The sequence below is a fragment of the Mustela lutreola genome, chromosome 12 (genome assembly GCF_030435805.1).
Source record: "Mustela lutreola isolate mMusLut2 chromosome 12, mMusLut2.pri, whole genome shotgun sequence".
Taxonomy (NCBI): domain Eukaryota; kingdom Metazoa; phylum Chordata; class Mammalia; order Carnivora; family Mustelidae; genus Mustela; species Mustela lutreola.
In genome coordinates, this window is record NC_081301.1 from 37,660,058 (window position 1) to 37,683,258 (window position 23,201).

General features: G+C 51.7%; 1 protein-coding gene across 8 annotated transcripts in view; it reads left to right on the forward strand.

The window, feature by feature from the left end:
* The window catches only part of AQP7 (aquaporin 7), a 43,336-nt gene that overhangs the window by 17,709 nt on the left and 2,426 nt on the right, over window positions 1-23,201 (forward strand). For 2 of the 8 annotated variants that reach the window (XM_059142073.1, XM_059142072.1), the window contains exons 3-8: window positions 10,552-10,602; window positions 14,515-14,623; window positions 21,644-21,767; window positions 22,299-22,436; window positions 22,647-22,765; window positions 22,958-23,175. In XM_059142073.1, coding sequence (XP_058998056.1) covers window positions 10,577-10,602; window positions 14,515-14,623; window positions 21,644-21,767; window positions 22,299-22,436; window positions 22,647-22,765; window positions 22,958-23,175 — 734 coding nt within the window. In that variant the 5' untranslated portion in view covers window positions 10,552-10,576. Of the gene's footprint in view, window positions 1-9,165; window positions 9,457-10,428; window positions 10,603-13,162; window positions 13,187-14,464; window positions 14,624-21,643; window positions 21,768-22,298; window positions 22,437-22,646; window positions 22,766-22,957; window positions 23,176-23,201 lie in introns of those variants that run through there. The other 6 variants (XM_059142069.1, XM_059142076.1, XM_059142071.1 and 3 more) reach the window with 5 other exon arrangements.

Here is a 23,201-nt window from a genome sequence, read left to right on the forward strand (position 1 = left end):
AACTTTCTCATCATAAAGCACAGAGGGGCAATAATCCCTCCAGGGCCACCTCTCGAGGCTGAGGCTGCTGGGTGACAAAACGTTTGGAAGGCCTGGTCTAGGGGCTTCACAAGGGGAGGGACAGCATTCCCTGTGTTGTTTAGCTGTAGGATTAGGGGGTGAAAGCAGGTAGCGACCTCTAGGGGACCTGCACCCTGCCCTACAAGGGGTGTTCAAACCTCCTGGGGAAGTGAGGTCTTTAGCGTTCCAGGGCTGAGCTTCAAAACCAATTAATGTTACAGGCTAAGACCTGCCCTTGGTGAGGCTGGGAAAGTCTGCCTACCCATCTCTGCACCTCCCAGCCCTGCCTGCCTGCTAAGGGAGGAAAAGCAGTGCCCCCTAGATGGAGGTTGGGAACCAGCTCACAGCTCACCCTCTCTCGTATTCCATCCCTTCTCTTCACTCCCTTCTCTTCACTCCCTGCCCACCCCCACCCCCCAGTCTCCACCCCCAGATTGCTGTCTTTCAGGTTCACACCTCCTGCGTTTAGAGTTTTTCATCCTGGGGCTGTAGGCTTAGCCAGAGCAAACAGACAGCACTAATGTCAACAACACAAAAAAGAAGCTGCACAGGAGATATACAAAAGAAAACTTGGAAGCTACAATGAAGGTGTGCAGGCTGGGCAGGATGGAGCCATGTGTCTCCCCTCACAGCAGCACCCTGGGGCTAAGGCTGGTCCTGCCAATATCTTATGGGGTATCTGAGGAGGGGGTTCATGGGGGTGCCTCCAGGGGACCCAGGTCAAAGAAGTGAGATGAGATCATCAGCAGGAGATTCTAGTGCTCAGACTAATGAGTGCTGTAAAAAGGATGTGGTGGCTGGGGAGAGGGGATGCTTCTGACTGCCCCCCCCCCCCCGCAACAGTTGCTGCTACGTGGAGGCCAGGGTTGTGAGTGGAAGCAGGTAGGGATTCGGTTAACAGTCTAGAACATGAGCAGGATTGGAGTTGGGGCTCTGTGCCCTGCCCCAGCTGCTCACCTCAGGGCTCAGGATCCTGGAGCCACATTCCCGAGATTCCCAAAACATGCTCCCTTGCCCCACCCACAGGCATAGTCACCCTCCCTGACAACCTATTCCTCTCCACTCAGGGTAGGTGGAGCTCAGTTCTCTTAACATATGTTTGTTGTGCACCTGCTAGGCACAATATGCTATCAGGCTGGGGCATCCCCAGCAGGCGGCCTGTCCCAGGCCCTGTCACGCCTGGATCCCCCAGATGCCTGGGAAGCTGACTGCTTATTGATGGAGCTAGTGATTGTAGGGTGCCTGGGGCAGCCCCGCCCCTAGACCCGAAAGGGCAACCAGGGAGTCAAGTCCAGGTTGCTGAGTGGCCGCGCTGCCCTGGGAAGGGCGGAGGGACCAGACTCACCTGGCTGGAGCAGCCTGGAGTCTAAGTGGAAGTCCACAGGCTGTGGTCTTGCTGTCTGTGGAATGAGGGTCGTGTACTCCGCGCTCAGCCCTTCTGGCTTGGCCCTGGAGTCAGGCAAGAGTTGGTCAGGGCACACGGGTGAGGTGCAGAGTCGCTTTCTCAAACAGGCATCCTCTCCACCTCTCCACAGAGTGATTATTCTCTACCAGGCACTTGTCACGCCACCTACCAACTCAGTCTATTCTTCCAACGCCCCTTTGAGGTGAGGAGTAGTAGATCTCCATCGCACAGATGAAGACACACAAATGTCTTGCTCAAAGTCACCTAGCTCCAGTTAAGAAGCTGAACTGGAGGGGTGTCTGGGTGGCTCAGTTGTTAGGCATCTGCTTTGGCTCGGGTCATGATTCCAGGGTCCTGGGATCAAGCCCTGCATTGGGCTCCCTGCTCACTGGAGAGCCTGCTTCTCCCTCTTCCGCTCCCTCCACATGTATTCTCTTTCTATCAAATAAATACATAAAATCTTTTTTTTTAAGATTTTTTATTTATTTGTCAGAGAGAGAGAGCGAGCGAGCACAGGCAGACAGAGAGGCAGGCAGAGTCAGAGGGAGAAGCAGGCTCCCTGCTGAGCAAGGAGCCCAATGTGGGACTCGATCCTAGGATGCTGGGATCACGACCTGGGCCAAAGGCAGCTGCTTAACCAACTGAGCCACTCAGGCGTCCCAATACATAAAATCTTCAAAAAAAGAAGAAGAAGAAGCTGAACTGGATTCAAGCTCAGGTCTGCCCAGGTATAAACCTGAGCCATGAACCATAACTTACCACCCGGATGGGGGAGGCCCCCCTCAATAGCCAAACCCCAAACCAGCCCCAGACTCAGGTTATAGAACAGGAGGTCCCTGGGTTTTCCACTGCTCCTTTCTGCCAACACCTCAGTCTTTCACCCCTCCCAGAAGGCATCGCTGATCCCGACTCCCCTCTTCATTATAATTATGCTGGTACCTGACACCCCACCATTATTAGATCCCTTCTTTTCTACTGTGGAAGGATTTTGAAGTTGATTAGGTAGAAATGAAAGAAGGGGAATGGTTGATGAGGAACTTGACAAGGGAGGGATCAGGCAGCATCTGTCTGGACCTACTGACTGGTCAGCCTCACCAAGCAATTGGACATTATCTCTGAACAGGAAAGAAAGCACAGAGCACTATCTACAGGATAAAGGATCCTCTGCTCCTCTGCCTGCCCCTCACACCGTTAAAACTAACTTCCTGCATATTTTACAAAATGCAGGAGAAGGAGAAGTTAAATGGCAGCACAAAGAACCAACAAACAAAATCAGAACATGGACTTCCACAGAACCACGTTTACTCAACAAGTCAGTGACGTGAACAAATCAAAGGGAGATGGGGAGCAGCTGTTTAAGAGAGACCTTAACCCAGTGTAATGTGTGAGCTTTTTGGATCCTGACTCAAACCAACCAACAAATTAATGCATAGAGACATTTTGAAATAATTGCGGGGACTCTCTAATTCCATGGGCTTGTTCATTTTGTTAGGTATGGCATTGTGACTATTTAAGAAAATGTTCATATATTTTGAAAATGAATATTGAAGAATGTAGGAGGAAAACAACATGGCTTGAGTTTGTTTTAAAATATTTCATAAAAAATGGGGCGCTTCGGGCACCTGGGTGGCTCAGGTCATGATTCCAGGGTCCTGGGATCGAGTCCCACGTCAGCCTCCCCGCTCAGTGAGGAGTCTGCTTCTCCCTCTCTCCCTCTGCCTGCCTCTCTGCCTACTTGTGATCTCTGTCTGTCAAATAAATAAATAAAATCTTTTAAAAAATAAAATATTTCCTAAAAGAGAAACTGATGAAACTAGAATGGACAGACTTGGGAGAAGTTGCGAGGAGGCTAGACTGAAGCTGGTGAAGGTAGACATGTTTATTAGATGAATGAAAAAAAAAAACAAGAGAAGGATGTTAGAGCAGTGGGGTGACATGTGGGCAGGCGACAGGCCTGGGGAGATGGCAGCATTTGTGTGGTGGGAGAGGACACTGGGGACGTTTGGGGCTGACTTTTCCATTGGACACAGAAGGTGCTGTGCCTGCCAAGATATTCTATTTAAGGGCCCACAAAAATATGTTTTGTTTTAAAATTTAAAAAATGAACTCAGTTGAAGAAAAGGTTTTAATACACAACACTGATATATTTGTCTTTACAGCAATGTGTTTGTAAAATATAATTTTTATTTTATTTATTTATTTTATTTTGTGAAGGAAGGGGCCCAAGAAGGCAAAGGTGACAAGGGCATGTAGGTCAGAATGTGGCCACAGGGTGGGAAAGAAACTGCCCAGAGATGGAGTCTGAGGGAGGTGAGAAGCCTCTAAGTCTGCACTGTGGGGAGCACTCACCGTCCTGGGAGTCCTCCTCCTCCTTCTGTGCTCCCTCCTTGCATCTCCCAAACAGAGATGCCTGAGGACATCCTCAAGCTGGGCTAAGCACCAGGACACCTAGGTTTGAATCACTCTGGACCCTGGGCTGTGCTCAGAGCAGAAGACACTGTCTCTGCTTGTCCAGCCCAGTCTGGCCCAGCTTTCTCTCCGGGGACCAGGGTAGGGTTGGCAAGAACCTCCACTGACACTGGGAGATGCCTGGGAACTGGGAGGCCCCACCCCGCCTGGGGTCTCCGTGTTCTGCTGAGCCTTCCTGGTTGAGGCTCAGTGCCTATGGGTGCCTGTGCCCTAGGCCTTGCCCACATAGACTTATGCACAGGCTCTTTGCGCAACCACTGTATGCCCCAAAAGCTGTAAATTAAATCCCCCCTTCCCACACGCTAGCTCAGTCATTTTTAAAGCTACTTTCCTGCTGAAGGGGGGAGGCACCCTGTGGGCATTTCCTTAGGGTCTCTACCCTTGTTTGTCCTCAGTGGCACGTCTCTGTGTGGAAAGGCCTCAGGATTTGGGCAAAGGTGAGGGAGGCAGGAGGTAACTTAGGTAGCAGCTGGCTTTAGCCTTCGGGAGGCAGGCAGGGAGGCTGCCCCCTCGGGAGTCCCTACTGTGAGTTGGGAGATAGGGAAGTCATCTCACATTGGAGCTGCCTGGCCTCTGGGCGTGGCTCCTTTCTCAGGCAGAGCAGGAGAGTGGAGAGAGAGAGTTGCTTTCTCTGGGGGAACTGAGATGGGCTCCCTGCCACCCCGAGCCCCCTGTTCCAGGCCCCCAGCTCCTGACCAGATCAGATAGGGCACGTTCCTGCTGTGAGCTGCCTGCTGACTGGGACCTGGGCTGACGCAGGCAGGAAAATATTAACCCAGTGGAATGGGCGCATGTAAATGTGCGCATGACTCCATGTGTTTGTGTGTGTGTGCGTGTGTACGTGTATACCCACAGAGGTTTTCACATGCAAGGCCAGACACAGATATGTAGGTATACATACACACCTGTCCATTCACACTTATAGATGCTCACATACAGACATACACAAAAACACAAATGCTTCTCACACATGCAAATTCCCTCAGGATTATCCTCCAAATTCTGTCAGTTAGACTGCCTCCACTAACAGGCCCTCCCTGATAGCTCTAGCTCATACTGGGAAGTAGCAGGCCTGAGCTCTGTGCCTGGTTTCTGATGCTAAATTAGGCAACATGACATAGGCCTTAGAGTGGAACAGGATTGTTTTTGAATTCTGGTTCCTCATTTGTCCTTGGGCCAGTGGCTGTGCCTCCTGGTCCTATCTTCACTGGTCTCTATCCCTTCTGTCCTGGACACCCACGTATGACTCTGAAAAGGATGAGAGGCTGGGCTGAGGGAAGGGGAGTCTGGTCATTGGAGAAGGACAAGGTTACCTACTGTCCTGGGTCCTGCTTGTGCGCCTATCCCTCCCCAACCTAGCCCCTGGTTCTCCTAAGTCGGGGGCCCTGGCCTCCTAGAGCAGGGGACAGAGCCCTGATCTGGATGTTCTAGGTCTGGGTGATCTTGAGCAAGTTGTTACCTTGCTCTGAATCTCAGTTTCCCTATCTCAAGTGTTCGAAAGGTGACACTTACTTGGGTGAGACTTAAGGGCCCTTTCTTTTTTTCTTTCTGACTTCAAATGATTTCAGAGAGACCAGGGTCCCTTGAAGAACGTGTGTTGTGTTCCCACGGCCATCCCTGCTCCTTCAGCCAGAGCATTTTCTTTCTTACTGATTGATACACAGGCTCCTAAGTTATACACCGTATTCGGTGGCTCAAAAGAGTCTGAAAAACCCCAAGTGTAAAACAATTTGGTTATTTTAAAAATAGAAATATATATAGTAATATATATATATATATATATATATATATATATATATATATAAAATCTATAAGATTTTATTTATATATTTGACAGATAAAGAGCACAAATGCAGCTGCAGGCAGAGGGAGAGGAAGAAGCAGGCTGTCTGCTGAGCAGGGAGCCCAATTCAGGGCTCAATCTCAGGACTCTGGGATCATGACCTGAGCCAAAGGCAGATGCAGCATGGACTGAGCTACCCACACACCCCTTAAACAATTTGACAGAAAGTAGTTTGTGTGATAAGTTAATCAAATAGAATATTGGTTGAAACAAATAATTAGCTGAAATGATTAGTTTTTTTACACAACACTTTGGTGGATATTTTGGGGAAAGTTCAGAGAAGTTTTAACATCTTTTGGCAGTTTTCTTTCCTTATTCTGATTTTTTAAAAAAGATTTTATTTATTTATTTGACAGACAGAGATCACAAGTAGGCAGAGAAGCAGGCAGAGAGAGAGAGAGAGAGAGAGAGAGAGGAGGAAGCAGGCTCCCTGCTGAGCAGAGAGCCCGATGCGGGGCTCAATCCCAGGACCCTGGAATCATGACCTGAGCCGAAGGCAGAGGCTTTAACCCACTGAGCCACTCAGGCGCCCCACCTTATTCTGATTTTTAAAAACTTTTATTTGCATTTTCATTCCTAATTTTGGGTTTTGGCCTCTTGTGTCTGCCCCATGCTGTTCCTAATAGGGAGGAATTGGAAACATTTAAAATAGGGGACAGTTGTGTCCTATATAGTCACATACAAGATATGGATATAGACCTATTAGCATGGAAAGATAGTCTCAATAATGTTAGAGAGGAAAAACGTCCTTTACAAAATAAGTTTCATTCTACTTATTATTGACCAAGTAGGGAGGGGATATGTGTACATATAAAAGGATTAGAAGGAAATCTACCAAAATGTTAGTAATAGTTGTCACAGAGGGAAAATGGGTCTTTTAAGGTTCCTTTGGCTTGGCTTTTAGTTTAAAAAAGAATAAAATAAAAGGATCTGAGATTCTTTTTATTTGTTTTCTATTAAAAAAATTTCCACTCCAATAATAGACAATTATATCTGCTCGACTTGCTTGGCTATGTGTTCATAAGTATTTAAATTTTCAGTTAGGTTGAACATTAATGTCCCCAGTTACCAATTCACATTGTAAGATTTTTAGTGTAGTGAGTAAGAAACAGGAGGTGGAGAGGCACCTGGCTGGCTCAGTTGGTAGAGTATGCAACTCTTGCTTTTGGGGTTGAGTTTGAGCCCTATGTTAGTTAGGCTTAGAGCTTACTTAAAAAAAAAAAAAAGAAGAAGAAGAAGAAGGTTGATAAGCATTGGGTTATTTCCAAATTTTCACTAGCAAAGGAAAAAAAAGTATTGCAGACAAAATGAGAATAAGAAAACTAAATTTCTTCAAGAAGGACTAAATGCTGAGAGGTACATCAACGTTTGACAACTTGCCCTATAGCACACTAATATTACCACTTCTCTCTTTTTTTTTTTAAAGAGAGAGAGAGGAAGGGAAGCAGGCTCCCCGCTGAGCAGAGAGCCCGATGCGGGACTCGATCCCAGGACCCTGAGATCATGACCTGAGCCGAAGGCAGCGGCTTAACCCACTGAGCCACCCAGGTGCCCCACCACTTCATTTTCAACCCATTTATCATTTCCACTAAATTTTGTTTTTTTACTTACTGGGCCACTGTGCCTCCCTAAACCTTTTCTTGGACCCGGGTGGGAGGGACCACATATCCTCCCAGCCCATTTCTCAGGTGAGAAAACAGAGGCCCAAGGGCAGGACGGAGCCACTTCTCTAGCCCTCTGTGAGCCACTCACGGAATGGGTTAGGTTTTCTCACAACCCCTCCGGGGTTCAAATGACTTCAAATAACCACCAGCACCACTCCCTCCCTCGCTCACCTTGGAGCCCTCAGCTTCCCTGTCATCTCTTCCAGATGATTCTTGCCTCCCTCCAGGCTGGCTTAGCTGCTGCCTATATTCCGTCCACCTTATCACGGCGTCTCCTATGTCACCTGCTGTTTACCCATCTCTCATAAAAGACAGACAGGACCGACTGTCTTCTCTACATCTGGGTCTCCCAGTACCTTGCCCAGTAAATGAGCCAAGGTCTCGATCCCTCACTAACCAACATGGATCCTGAGTCCCTCCTTCACCAACTTGATATCCGCCCAATCCAAGTCCACCCAAGCACTGCCCTCATCCAAGACCCCAGCTTCACTTTTGACCCTTACCTTACTCTGACCCTGACAATACACACCAGAAAGGAATAAAGGCAGGTGTCAGGTGTCTCCTATGTCCAAAGGTTACATCTCTCCCTTCCTAAAAGAAGCAGTTACTATCCTGAGCCCACCTGAGTCTGCAGAGTGGAGTGAGGGGCAGAGCCTCAGTTGCGGGGGGGGTGGGGAGGGGCAGCAGTGGAAGAGTTTGCTCCTTAAGGACAGCTTCTGACCGGGAAGCCCTCAGATTGCAGCCTGCCCCTGCCTCTCTCCCTGCAGAGTGACCTGCAGGGCAATTTGGGGTTGGGACATGGACAATGTGCGTTCAGACCTGGCTTGGTCTATTGGCACCCTCTAGAGGACAGTTCTGCTACCAGAGCTAGCTTTGGGCAACCCAATCCTATATGGCCTCCCCACCAGCCTCAGTGCTCCCGGACTTACTGCCCACTGCCCACCACTCCCCCTGGCAGGTCTCCTCACAGTCTGCAGACCAGCAGCCACTCCCCGTGTCTCAACCCAAGTCACCCGTTCAAACACCACATTGCCCCATCCTTGGAGGCCCAGTAATGCCCTGGCTCCAGAAGTCCACTCAGATGGCAGCTAATCCCCTAGCTTACTCCTGACCCCACCTTAGCCACTAAGTTTCTGCAGCTCTGCCCTGGGGCCCCATACTCTGGTCCAGCTTTGGCCCCTTCACAGAGGTGTTGCTTGCTGTTCCCAAGGGAGGCATTTTCCCGAAGATGGGGCATAGGTTTTCCCTTCCCCTGCTCAGATGGGGGTTCCCAAAGGAGGCGGCCCAGGCTTCTTTCTGCCAATAGACGAGGGACCCCAGAAGACCAGGCTTGGCTCTGTCTCCCTTTTCAGAGCAGGGTTTCTCTGCTAACATGGCTTATGTGTCCTCCTTCCCCTGAGACGGGGAGGGGCCAGAGTTTCCCTTTCCTTCTCCAGAATGGGGGTTTCCTGAGGACTGAACTAGGTCTCCTCCCTAACCCCTCCACCTGGCTGTTGATCTCCAGATCTTCCCATCTCCAGTTCCCATTCTGCACAGCTTTTCCCACAGCCAGGGGCTCCAGAGCCTCTGTGCCCTCCCTCAGGCCTGGGGCCCCGGAAGGACTTGCTCTGGCTTTGGGGTGGACACCCGGCTTGGAGGACAGGCCCTTCCTCTGGGACCCATCCTGAGCTCTACCTCTGACCTCACAAGGGCTGCCTCAGAACCTGGTCTCCGTGGCGCCGCTGGCAGGAGAGGGGATGCTATTTTAGGCAGTGTGTCTGGACTTGGCCCAAGTGGCACGGGCCAAACCCCTGCCCCACTGACCTCTCCCCTGGAGGAGCAGAGCAGAGCAGCACGTGGGGCCACCCCAAGGGGGGGCCGAGAGGCGGGCTCTAGGCTGGGGACACAGGGACAGTGGAGTCCCAGCCGGGGGTGCAGCCAGAGCCCGGGCCAGTCATGGAGGAACAAGACCAAGACCTCCTGTAACTGAGAAGCTGCCAGGGTGGATACTGAGGAACATAAGGCCTTTCAGTAGAGTGAGTTGGGTTCCAGGCAGAGCTGGAACAGGGGGCCTCCCCTTCGGCTCAAGCCTCAGTGCTACGTCCTGGGGGACCTATTGTTGGGGGGAGAGATGACCATGGGACTAGCTGGGGAAGGAACTCCAGGTGGGAGTTAAAAGCCAAAATGTTGGTTCTGGTTTAGTCCTGAGTTGCTGTGTGACATAGGCATGTCCCACGCTCTCTCTGGGCTCTAGTTTCCTTACCTGGAATTTGACTACTGGGGGGAACAGCAGTGCCGCAGAGGCCGGGAGGCTGTGTAGGGCTGGGGTGTCAGGAGACCGCTGGCCAAGGAAGGAGGAGAGCAGGCAGACCAGATCCTGGACCAAAGCCGAAGGCATGCAGATCAGAGAGATGGTTCGATTGCTGGCTTAGCTGGAGTGGTTTCTCCCCTGGGAGTTCCCTCCTGAAGAGCTGGGGCTGGGGGTTGCAGGGTCCTGCAGTCAGGACTAGGGATGTGACCTTTGTGCTACAGCTACAGGGAATCCGGCTAGAGAACCAGGGGACTTACAGAATGGGGAAACTCAAGGGTTACCTCTGTGTGGTCATTTGTGTGGACAATGGGAATACGCTGGGGAATATTCAGGAAAGGTAAGAGGGTGGACTTTGTTCTGAGGTGGCACCATGGACTAAATGAATTCTCAAGACTTCACTTGTGAGTGTGTGTGTGTACTCGAGGAAAAGGCCCTGGAAAATCAGAATTTAAGTCAGCAGCAAGAGGGCTTGAGGTTAGACTCAAGGCAGTAATACCCAGATATGTGAGGGTGGCACCACTGACGGGAGGCTGCGGGCATCTCCACTGTCCAAGCTGGCAACCTGGGGAGATCAGGAGGACCTGTGAAGGGCCTGGTCCAGGGGTCCCGAGGCAGGCGAGGGTGAGGGGGTGGGACTCCAGGGCCTTTCCCCATTGGCTGAAGCACAGCCACACCCCTCCTTGCCAGCTTGGCTGGTTGAGGGATTGGAACTGGCAGGACCTGTCCCTGTGTCTTCCCTCCTGGGCGGCTGAGGTCTGGTGAGAATGTGGGGCCAAATGCTGTGTCCCCTAGCCCTAATGACCTCTCTTTGGGTCTGCAGCATCTAAAAATCTCAAAGACGGAACATGGCTCACAGAGATAAGAAGAGGCGGTAAGTACCCTACTCACTGGTTTTCCTCTTCCTGCCTCTCACCCCCCACCCACCTGCACACCCCTACTCTCTGCCTCTCCCTCATGGCAGCTGACCCTCCCCAACCCCCCTCCTTCCCATTCCCCCTCTGGGTCAGGAGGCTTAGAAGAAGGGCCTTTCCTTCCTGGGTCCTAGGCTGGGCCCTGGGGTGACAGAAGGCTGAGAAAGAACTGGGTGAGGGCCAAGGAGTTGGTGAGTGGGTTCCAGCTGCCGTTATGTAGGTGGTGCTCAACAGAACTGAACTCACCGCTTCTCACCCTCACGGGCTCAAGTCTCTTTGGGGTACAATAAAAGCCAAGGTCCTTGCAACGGCCCAGGGCCTGCCCTTCTAGTCCTGGTTTCCTCTCTGACCTTCCCCCACGCTGTCCCTGCTGTCTCCCACTCCAGTCACACTGGCTTCTTTCCTTTCCCTCAGATATGCTCAGAATCCTTCAGTGATTTCCCCTCTGCCTGCAGTGCTCTTCCCTCACCTCCTCCTCTCTGTCACCTTCTCGATGAGGCTTTCCCCAACTGCTCTACTTAAAATCATACCCCACCCCATTTCCTTGCTCTATTTTTCTCCATAGGCCATCCTACCTCCTTCCTTCCTTCCTTTCTTTCTAATATTTTTTAAAAATGTATTTAGGAGAGAGGGACAGAGAGCACAAGTGGGCTGGAGGGAGGGGCAGAGGGAGAGGGAGAGGCGGGCTCTCAGCAGAGCACCGCCTGACACTGACACTGAATGTGGGATTCACCACCTGAGCCATAGGCAGCCGCTTAACCGCCTGAGCCACCCAGGCACTACCCCCAGAGTACGCTAATGTACTTATTACATTTCATCGCTGCCTGCCAGCTCTGTGTGAGCAGAGAGTTTTGTCTCTGCACTCCTGGACAGACAGAATGAATGGCTCCCCTTTGTGTTGGACTCTCTCTGGGGCCTTAGACACTGTTTCCAAAGCTCCACTGGCGTCCCTTTGAAAACAGCCTCCATACCCCAAGCCCACTCCTCTTCCTATGACCTCAGCTCAGCCCAGGATCCCTTCCTCCACTGCTCACGCCAGAAGTCAAGACCCTGCCCTTGACACTTCTGTCTCCCCATGCCTTATATCAGGTCGCATCTCCTAAAATGTCTAGACTGTGCTCACTCCCACCATTCTTTCCCCCTCGACCCTCCTCCCTCACAGGCACGTTAGGCCACCACCTGCCCACACTCTTCAGAAGTCTCTGCAGGCCTCACCTCCCACCCCTCACCGCTGCCGTTAACCATGAGGCCCACTAGATGAGTGATCCAAGGGTGGAGACTCGGTTTGTACACGGACCGCTGGGGCCCGGCTGGCTTACAGGTGGTTGGTTGATTAGGTCATTAAATGAGCTGGGGAATAGGAGACTCCGTTAGCTGGCCAAGCTGCTAGATAAGTAGTTAGTTGAAGGGTTGGTTGGTGAGTTATTAGCTATTTAGCTCCTTCATAGGCAGGTACTTAGATAATGATCAGGTTGGCCATTAGCTTCTTGGCTTGTAGGCCGGTTCTTCTCATTCTGCACCCTTTCCTTGAGCTATCTCATCTCTGCCCAAGGATCAAATGACCACCTGTGATCTCCGGACGTGTGTCTGTAAATAAGACACTACCAGCTGCCTCCACATTACCGGCCATCTCCACCTAGATGTCCAGGAGGCTCTTCAAACTCCACACAGCTGGAGGGAATCCTCATGCCCTGCCTAAGCCTGCAGCTTATCTCCTCTGCTCGCCTGTCATTCTGCTGATGATCATTCTGCACGTCCTGAGGACATCACTGGCTCTTCCCTCTCCATTTCCCTCTTCAGCCAAACACGAAGTGTGTCATTTTGACTGGCTTCTGGCCCTGAGGCTTTCTGCCGTCTGGCCTTATGCCCTCTCTGCCCACCTCACGCTACTTTCTCTCTCTCTCTCTTGCCAGCCCATCCTCGGGGAGTCCGTCTACATGCTGTCTTAGCAGCTAGCCTCTGCCATGCCATTCCAAGGCCCAATTTCCCCTGACTCCCAGGATGCTCCTTCATCGGGCCAGCCTTCCACTCCCAGCCCTTTCCTCTTCCCTGGGTGACCCTCCCACGCCCCTCCTCGAGGTCATTTGTTTTCTCCCTGCAATCCAGTGACACCCGCCTTTCGCCTGTGGCAACACTCCTCATGCTTTATAGTAATTACTTCATTGTTTTTCTTCTTGAGAGTTTTTCTTCCTGAGAGCAGGGGTCCTGACCATGTTTTCTATGATGGTGCTTGATTGTCGTAGGCATTTGATCAGTCTCTGGGTGAGTGGCTGGTTGATTTGTTGCTTACTGTGTCTCACCTGCTGTGTGGTGAGGAGGAAGGGGTGACGGTTGGAAAGTTCTCTTGGTGTCCTTGGCTTCCTGCTCCGTACACCTCTCCACTACTTCCGTGGTACTTTCCCAGGACCATCTTCGGTACCTACCTGCCTCAAGCTACTCACAGGCCCTTCTTCAGAGCTGAGAAGCTGGTAACAGGGGCAAAGAGACCCCCCCTCCCGTGCCCCACCAAGATGCTGCACGGGAGCTGGAGTTGGATGGACATTGGTAAATTGTCCCTTGGCTCTATATACCCCTCCATATGCTCAGCCCTTGGCTGGTTTTCCTGGGATAAGGACAGAGCAAGGACCCGGGTGGGTGAGATTAAACACATGGTCTCAGCCAGGAAAATGGAAGGTGTTTTATTCATGCCTGATTTTCGATTCTTACTCCCTTTACTAATTCTGTGCTGCTGTAGGGCTGGAGAAATCTCGGGAAGCCTGGGGTGCGGTGGGGGTGATGTTGTTATCCCAGGAGGAGGAGGCAGTAGAGGGGCTGGGGTCAGCTTCAGGCATTCATTAGGAGCCGGGTCACCAGTCTGACAAGCACTAAGGCCACACTTAGAGGGTTCTGTAGCCCCTCCTCCTCCTCTTTAGCCTCCAGACCTCATCTCCTTCCCCAAACCAGAACTCTCTACCCCACCCCCAACAGATGATGGGACCTGTAACTCATTTTTTGGTCTAGCTCTTCATCCAACCATGCATTTATTAAACAAATATTTGTCAAGCATATACCATGTGCCAGGCCCTGTAGGAGATTCTGGGGATCTAGTGGAGAGTACAACAGATAAATTCCCCAGTTTTTATTCAGTGGACAATATCTATTGCACACCTGCTCTGTATTTGGCCCTGTGCTGGGCAGGTGAGCATACAACAGAGGGGAAGACCCAGTCCCTCCTTGCCTCCCTCCCTCTCTCATTTGTTCACTCCTTCATTCGCGCACAGAAGTCTGTTTGTGTCAACCTGGTTGCCGAGCCTGCTGTACTTCGCAGATACTTTCCCCTCTGGCAGAACCTGATGCAAGTTTCAGGCCTCAGTGTTTAAGGAGCCCTGAGCGGACTCTGCCACACCCTGTGTTTGCCAAGTGCCTCGCTATTAAAAAGTCCTGCCTGATGCCTGGCCTGTGTTCTCAAAGCTTTGGCTCCTGCAGACAGGCAGGCAGACAGACTGACGGGCAGCTGAGCCCTCTCTTCTGCCTGTCCTCTCCGATCTGCTTCTCCTCTGGGACTCACTGGCACCGCAGATGGCACTTTTCGGCTCCCCATTACCTTCTCTGCAGAATGACCTCTTTAGTGCACCCTTCCCACTGGTCCAGTCCCCTCCAGAAAGAAGGGACCTAGCCTGGCCATCTAGCACCAGTCCCTCTCCACACTCCTGTGCCTCTCAGTCGTCTCTTATCCCAGCTCTACCAGCTGCCCTGGGCAAGAGGAGGTGTGTGTGGGTAACCTCTGGGTTACCCATTAACTCAGCCATGACCTAAAGGGCCGATGGCAGCAAGTACACTCGAGTCTCTTTCCTGCCCATGGGCTTGGGCTGCTGCTCCATGTCCACCTGCAGCTCCAAGATGGTCTCATCGCCCACGGTAATCACAAGGATGCAAGCAATCATGCAGAAGGAGATGGTGCGAGAGTTCCTGGCCGAGTTCATGAGCACGTATGTCATGATGGTGAGTGGGTAGGTGGCATGGGCTGGGTGGGTTCTGAGGGAGGGAAAGGAACCTCAGGACCTCAGGAGGGTGGGGCTCGGTGAAAGCAATCCATGACCCCTTCCCCACCGCTGACCCCTGGGTCACATTATCCCTTCTCCAGCCTTGGAGCTGGGCTCCTCAAGGAGAAGCATGAGAAAGTAAAGAGAGAGCTCTCTTTTCCTGGCTGTCTTTTTGGGAAAGAAAGAGATCATAGTATGTGGGGAAAGAACAAAACCATGGGCTGGGGTGCAGGTGTCAGGGGGCATGGTTGGAACTGGAGAGAAGGGAAACTAAGAGTACAGAGATTAGAGAGAAGTGTCATTGAGCACCACGCTTTGAGAATCCTGAGAGCCATGAAGAGGTGTGGAAGGTTTTCAAGCTGGGGAGTGATGTGTTCACATTTGGATTTTAGAAGGTGTCTGGGATGCAGTGTGAGCCTTAGCAGAGCTGGCAGAACTGATGGGAGGAAAAGCAGTTAGGAGGCTGTTGACCTAGGATAGAGAGAGGGTGATGACTGGTCCAGGGATGGAGGAGAAAGCACACAGTTGAGGGAGCTGTGGAGGAACCAAGACTTTGCAAGCAGCAGATGAGGGTGAGTGCTGAGGAGGCCACTCTGGAGCCCAGGGCCCACTTCAGGGTGAGAAGCAAGGTCAGTTTGGGTGTGCTCAGGTGAGGTGCCAGGTGTCTGGGAGCTTGGATATAGAGGTCTGGGAGCTCAAGAGAGGGACCTGGACTGCAAGTAAGGCGTTAGAGCTCATCAGAATATGGATGGTGGTTATAAAAGTGTCCGGTGAGAGTTCACAGAAAGAGAAAAATAAGTTGAGGACAGAACCCTAAAGAGGAGTGGCCAGAAAAGTGGGAGGAGAAGGGGGTGTTGCTATAGAAAGGAGGGTCCACAGGGAGGGCGTGGTCAGCAGTGGGGGGCTGCAGACAGGCCAGAGAAAGTGGCTGCTGGCAAGGGACTATAGGGATTAGCAACATGGAGGTCACCGGGGACCTCGACAAGGGCTCTTTTACTGGCTGATGGGGCAGAAACCAGACTGCAGGTGGGATGTGAGGTTTCTTTTTCTTTCTTTTTTTTTTTTTTTTTTAAAGATTTATTTATTTATTTGACAGAGAGAGATTACAAGTAGGCAGAGAGGCAGGCAGAGAGAGAGAGGAGGAAGCAGGCTCCCTGCTGAGCAGAGAGCCCGATGCGGGACTCGATCCCAGGACCCTGAGATCATGACCTGAGCCGAAGGCAGCGGCTTAACCCACTGAGCCACCCAGGCACCCGGATGTGAGGTTTCTTAGAAACCCCCCCTCTCGCCACCTACAGCAGTCCGCCTCTGCCCTGAAGCTGTAGCCATCCCTGTCTGAATCTCATGGAGGCCCCAAGTCCATGAAAAGAAGGGGCAGCTCTGGGAAGGAAAGCCAACATGGAAGTGGGGGTGAGAGAGTACGAGAGCGCCTGAGTGCATGTGGTTATGTGTGTGCACAGGAGGAAGTATTACCGGTAGTATGTGTGTGAGTGTGCATCGAGCCACAGTGTAGGAGACACTGGACCTAAGAATCCTGATTCTGCCACTGAGTCACCAGCTGGACCTGAGCTGGTCTCTCCGCGGCTGAGTCCGTCTTCTCGTTTTTTATTTTTTATTTTGTAAAGATCTTATGTATTTCTCTGTCTATTTGAGAGAGAGAGAGAGTGCATGAGCAGGGTGCAGGGGCAGAGGGGGAGGGAGAGAGAATCTCTCAAGCAGACTCCACCCCTGAGCTGGAGCCTGATGCGGGGCTCGACACCATGACCCTGAGATCATGATCTGAGCTGAAAGCAAGAGTCAGATGCTCAACTGTCTAAGCCATCCAGGTGCCCCTGTCCTGTCAGTTATTAAGCATATTGTTGAATCAGATCTTCATGGGCTGTGGAGCTGTTTGAGTCCTGCTGTCTTCTCAATGTGTGATCTTTTGCAAGTGTCTTGACTCTTTAAAACTTCAGCTTCCTTGTCAGTAAACGTGACACTAACATCAAGCTGGCAGACACCCAGTACACATGCAGGACATATGTGCTGGTCTCTGTCGTGACACGTGCTCTCAACTGCCCTCCCCTCCCTGCCTCCTGTGCTTTTCCCTTTCCCCATTACTTGCCTTCCTGTTTTGACTCCTGAGCAGTGAGGACAGTAACTGGATGGTGTCCAGCCTTAATCCAGGGCAAAGTCATTCATTTATGACAAGACATTCCAGCCTCGTGAGGGCTGTTAAACCTTGGAACCATGGAGGTGAGAGGGCACCTCCTCAGAGAGCTCTTAGGGGAAGCCGGCACCACTTCCATGCACTGATGCCTTCCCATGTCCCTGTTTCTCTTCCTTTTTTTGAGATTATTATTGAGCTGTATGCCAGGCGCGATGATGCCCAGCCCCTTACATGTAGTATCTTCTCAAATCCGCACAGCAAAGCGTTGTGCTCTTCCTACGAGGGAGGTTCTTTCATTATCCCCATTTCACAGGTGGGGAAACTGAGCCTCCGTGAGACTAAGTTATTTGTCCAACGTCACATTTTAAGTTAAGATCAAATCCAGTCCAACCTAATATCACAGCCTTGACCCTTAGTTTCTATACTCTCTATCCCTTAGCTTAACTGTGGCAGGATTTACAACACTCTGGCTTGTTTATTCTCCCCCAGCGGAGGTAAGGCCCTTACTTTCAGGCTTTTGGTAGTCTCTGGGCCTCAATTTCCCCATCTGTAGAACAGGAGCAGAAACATTTGCCAGGCAGATCTGTTGTGAGGATGGAAGGGGAATAACACTTACAAAAGAACTCTGAGGTTTAAGCTCATATAGGACATTGTGTTGTTGTTCGCAGTTGTTGGGCCTGTGCCGAGAAGTGGGGGCTTTTTTGGTTATAGGAAGCTCAATGAGTCATCAGGGCAAAGGTTTTGCCAGAAAAACTGGTGTGACCTTGGGCCGCATTTACTGCAGCCAGGATGAGGGAAGTGGACTGTTCTTCCGGAGCCTCCCAGAGTGCTGTGCTCAGGACCGGCCTTGTGGCGATGGGGACTGGAATGGGCTGGGCCACATCCACCCACCACGGAGAGGAGGAGCTGGGCCATTAGGGCCCTGGAAAAGCAGTTGTCGACAGGAACCAGAGAGGGAGGAGTTGCCAATGTACACGCCATGGGGACCAGACAGTGAAGTCAGAGTGGTGGGGACTGTGGCAAGCGGTGGAGTGCCGGCCTGCGCAAAGGCATCTCTGCCACTAGCCCAGCAGACTGTCACCACACAGGGCAGGACGCAGGCTAGCGTTGCCTGGGCTTCTGATTTTTCAAGAGAGCCTGAAACTCTCTCTTTGGTGGTCAAAACCAAGGTACCCAAACAAAACCTTTGTTCTGGATAGACTGGCCCATGGGCTGCCAGTTGGCAACCTTGACACAGGAGATCATGTGGGGTTTAGTGACTCATTCATTATTTTTAGCAAATGGTTTTGCCCTCCTGCTTGGAAGTGTGGACCCTCGGTCTTCAGACCCTCCATGTGTGCTCCAGCCTCCGCACCTCCTGTCAGCCCGTCCTGGCCTCACACCCTACGCCCTGCCCCATCTGGCCTCACACCCTACGCCCTGTCCTCTCCTGCCTCATCCTACCCTTGGCCTAAGTTTTCCTGCGTCTGGGCTCCCCTGCACCTGTCCTAGAGCCCTTGGGGGACCTACGTGGCCCTGCTCAACTCTCTCTCCCCTACCCTATGCAGGCAATTCCTCTTATTCTCGGGTTTTCCCAGAGCTGCTCTGTACTCTGCTCCCCTGCCTTTTTAAAATCAGCAAATGGCTGGATTGCTAGCTTGACAGAGAAGACCATCAGGCAGGCTTCCTGCGTCTGGCTCCTCACCCACCTGTCCCTGCAGCACCAGGCTCCACTTACCTGCACATCCACATATCCCCTCCTTGGCGAGGGCGGGGTTCCTCCTTCATGGAGGACCCCCCACTCCGGTACGAGTCCCAGCCTCCAGTCCACTCAGGTACTTTGTTCCATCCTGAGGCAGAGCCTCTCCTTCTCCCAGCCTTGCCACACTGAAGTCTCTCTACTTAAACCGGCACAACACCAAACATTCCTCCCTTCCCCTGTGAGCCCCTTCAATGATCATGCTCTCCCTCCCTCCCTCCTCAGGCAGGTTCTCAAAGAGATGACTGCACTGGTACCTTCAGCTCTTCTTCACCACCTACTTACCTCTCAATTTCTGGGACCCGGTTTCTGTTCCCATGGCCTGATGATGCTGTGCTGAGCACATTACGAAGGCCTGCCAGATTGTCACATCCAGAGGGATGCTTTTCAGGCCTTCATGCACTTGACCTGGAGGCTGCATGTGGCCTTGGGGACCACACCCTCCTGGGAAGCTCTGCTGCTCTCTCATGTCCAGGGCACGTTCTCCCTTTGTTCCTCTTCCATTTCAACACCTGCTCCATCTGGGGTTTCTGACGCCAACCTACATGGGGCAGCCCATAGTCAACCATCCTCTTACCTTCATCCTCCCTGAAGGCTCAGCTAGAACTCCCATGTCCACAATTCTCTAGGCTTTCTTTTTTGAAATGTAATTAAATTCAAATTGTAATTAAAATTTTTCTAGTCCCCACATTAAAGAGGTAAAAAGCAACAGGTGAAATTAATTCAAAAAATTATTGCATTTAATCCATATAGCCAAATTATTATTACCAGTTCAACATGTAATCAATATAAAGTTATTAATAAGATATTCTACATTCTCTTTCTCCTACTAAGTCTTTGAAATCTGGCATGTACTTTATTTACACTTAGCGTGGGTCTCAATTTGGACTGGCCACATTTCAAGTACTTACAAGCTGCGTGTAGCTAGTGGCCATCATATTGGAGGATGAATCTAGACTTCCATTTCCAGCAGCCTTGATATCTATAGGTCCCTCAGAGACAGCGTATCGAAAGCACAGGGAATTTTCAAAGGAGGTGCTTTCCAGGTGTGGCTTTAGAGTAACGAGTTTTCAGAATCTGGCATCTGGAACTCCAGACAGAGGGAACAGCACATGCAAAACCACAGAATCATTCAAAAACAAGGCACGCAGGGAGCAGTGTGGTGGTTTGGTGTGAGGCTGTTTGGCGCAGCCGACTGCCTAGATTCGAATCCTGGCTCACCCCGTGCGGGTTGTGTGCTTTGGACAAGCCGCTCAGCTTCTCTAGGACTTGGTTAACAATCTGTCAAATGGGGAGAGGAAGAGCACGTAACGCACAAGCTGGTGTGGTGTGAGGGTTAAAGGAGGTGATAGATACAACTTGCTTACAAGTGCCTCACACACAGTAAGTGATCAAGAAGTGGTGATTATGGTTTAGTAGTAATACTGTTGCTGAACATAGAGAACACTGGAGCAGATCGGAAACTGAGAGGCAGAAGGGATAAGATTATACAGGGTCTTAAATGGTGCCCTACTGAGTTTGGACTTTATCCTAGAAATGGAGGGGAGCCAGTAAATGTTTGAACAAGGGCAGACACGATCAAATTTTTCTGCTAGAAAGGTCACTCTGGCTAAAAGGAGGAGGCTGGGTGAGATCTGGATAGAATGAAGGCAGAGCTGACTGGTGTGGGGGATGAGGGGGAGGAAGCTCTCACCTGTGACTTCTGAGTTTCTGGCTTGGCCGACTGGGATGGGGAACATAGGATGAGGATCACATTTTCTGGGAGATGGTGAGCTTTCAACATAGAACCTTTGAAAAACCCATAGACGCCTTTGAAAAACCCAGGGTCCCAGCAGGTATTTGAAGGTAGGGATTTAGCTCCTAGGTGGAGGTTTTGGGCATTTTAGTGCATCAGGCATATCTGAAGCCATAGACGTGGTAAGAAGGCCCAGGAAGAGTGACGGGAGAGAGACAGGAAAGGGGTCAAGGATGGAGCTCTGGAGTCATCCATATTCATGAGGCAGATGAAGGAAGAAGGATGTGGGAAGGAACTGCAGAGAGGGAGGCTGCCGAGGTAAGAGAAAACCGGAGGAGACAGAGATGTCATGGAGGCCAAAGAGGGACTTTCCAGAAGCCCAGAGTGGTTAAGAAGGTCAAAGTTAGCAAAATCAAGTAAGACAATGTCCAGGAGACTGGAGCCCTTGGGGAGACTTTTGGTGTCTGTGACATGTGGAAGCCGGAGCCAGATTGAAGAGGGAGAGCTTTAAGGAAGGGATCAAGGAGCCAGCCAGTGCGTCTTTCCTAGACCCTAGATCACACAGGGAGGGGGTGTCCAGGGGTCCATGGCAGGAAGGAAGAGACCCGAGGCTCTGGGAGCTGTCAAGGGGAGGGTGGAAGATACAGGAAAGAGGGAAGTGACTGGAGAGGGATAGAGAAGCTGGGCACAGGACCAGAGCTAAAGGGGAAGGCAGATTCCAGTAGGAGCTGCAGGAGGTTAAGTGAGGGCCTAGCTTCAGGCCTCTAATCTCCCTGTGAAGGGGATCAGTGGGGTTTATTTTCTGAGGCGATCCAACAGTTAACGATGGGCAAGGGCAAGAAGTTCAGAAATGACACCCAAGGGCATTGGAAATGTTGCTGAAGGCAAAGGAGGCCCCTGGCTCCCGGGGCCACTATGTGTGTAGGGGATGGGGTTCTGGCACAGTCCAGGCCAGAAGTTTGAAGATCCCTTGAAGAAACTTCCTACAGGTTAGGTTGAAGTATAAGATACTCTGAGGGGTTCTATCCACACCGGCCATGCCCTCCTTGAAGCCCTACCCCTACCGTGAACATCAGGTGGGCTTGGGGTCTAGGGGCCTGGATGTGTCCTTAAGAGCCCCTCACACTGCCACTTTTCCTCCCAGCTCCTTATACAGCCCCACTCAGCTCTCGCTGGTAGCATCGTCAAGGAAAGTCAGGGAGGAAAATTTCTGGAGGAAGAGGGCATGACAGTGGGTCTTCAGCAGCAACACATGGTGGCCTGGGGCATAGGGTTGAGGAACCCAGTCTGAGCCCGAGTCCTCCTGTGAGGTTGGGGCTTCTGTGCAGGTGATCCCCTCAGAGGCCCTTCCTTGCAGGTGTTTGGCCTTGGCTCCGTGGCCCATATGGTTCTAGGAGGTAAACTTGGGAGCTTCCTCGGTGTCAACTTGGGTTTTGGCTTCGGAGTCACCATGGGAGTGCACATGGCAGGGAACATCTCTGGTGAGTGATGCCGGGGCCCCATCTCATCAGCAAGGCCAGGTGTCCTCTGCAGGCTCTGCCTGCCTACCTCCAGGCAGCCCCTTCTCTTAAGTCCACCCAAACCCAATACTCACTGGCCTGGGGGGAGGGAGAACACCCTGAACCCCTTTCTTCTGACCCTCTCTGCCCAGAATCTAGAATCTTCATAAGCATCCCCAGGCCCCACATTTTTACTAGCTGGGTCAACTTAGGCAAGTTATTTAACTTCTGTCTCTTACTTTCCTTAATGGTGAAATGGGGATGGTAGTCCTTGCCTCGTGGGGTCTTTGTGAGGATTAAATGAATCCACTCCATAAACACTAGCTGTTATTATTATTATTAGGCTAAGCAGGGAGCCTGATGCAGGGCTCAATCCCAGGACCCCAGGATCATGACCTGAGCAAAAGCAGACGCTTCACCGACTGAGCCACCCAGGCGCCCTGCTCTCATATTGTGCGTTATTTTTGTTTGTCTCTGTTCTCACACCTCTGACACTTCTGCCCCTCCCTGCAGGGGCCCACATGAATGCAGCCTTGACCTTCACCAACTGTGCACTAGGCCGCATGTCATGGAAGAAGTTTCCTGTGTACATCCTGGGTCAGTTTCTGGGTTCCTTCCTGGCTGCTGCCACCATCTACTGCCTCTTCTACAGTGAGTGTCCTGCCCTGGGTTGTTCATCTCTGGCCTCAGCCTCATCCTCTGAAACATGGGCAGATCCAACCCCAGTGTCCTCGTCTGTGAAAACATCTGGGAGAGAAAGCCTTGGAGGAGCTCCCCACCCCTGGATCCTACAGCCTTAATCCTGGGACTCCAGTGGGGTTTAGCTGGTGGCAGGTTGACACTCAGTCTGTGTCTCCACAGCAGCCATTATCGAATTTTCGGGCGGACGTCTGACAGTGACTGGCCCCAAAGCCACCGCTAGCATTTTTGCCACCTACCTTCCTGACCACTCAACGCTGTGGAGGGGCTTCCTGGATGAGGTCAGTGGCCCCGCGTGGATTCCCCTCCTCCAGCCCCCACCCCCCCACACACACCTAGCAGGCAGCCCTCACAGGAGAAAGGACAAGAACTCTGGTTGTGCTCTCTGCTTGTGGGTTGGGGCTGGGGGCACTGCTGAAGCTCTGTGGTTTGGCTAAGGGCCCGGGGGGGCTCCCACGGTGTCTGCTCCCCAGGTGCTGGTGACAGGGTTGCTCCAGCTATGTCTCTTCGCCATCACGGACAAGGAGAACAACCCAGCACTGCAAGGGACGCAGGCCCTGGTGATCGGCATCCTCGTTGTTGTCATTGGCATATCCCTGGGCATGAATACAGGATATGCCATGAACCCATCCCGGGACCTGCCCCCCCGCTTCTTCACTTACATTGCTGGCTGGGGTATACAGGTCTTCAGGTACTTCCCTGCCTAGTCCACTCCTG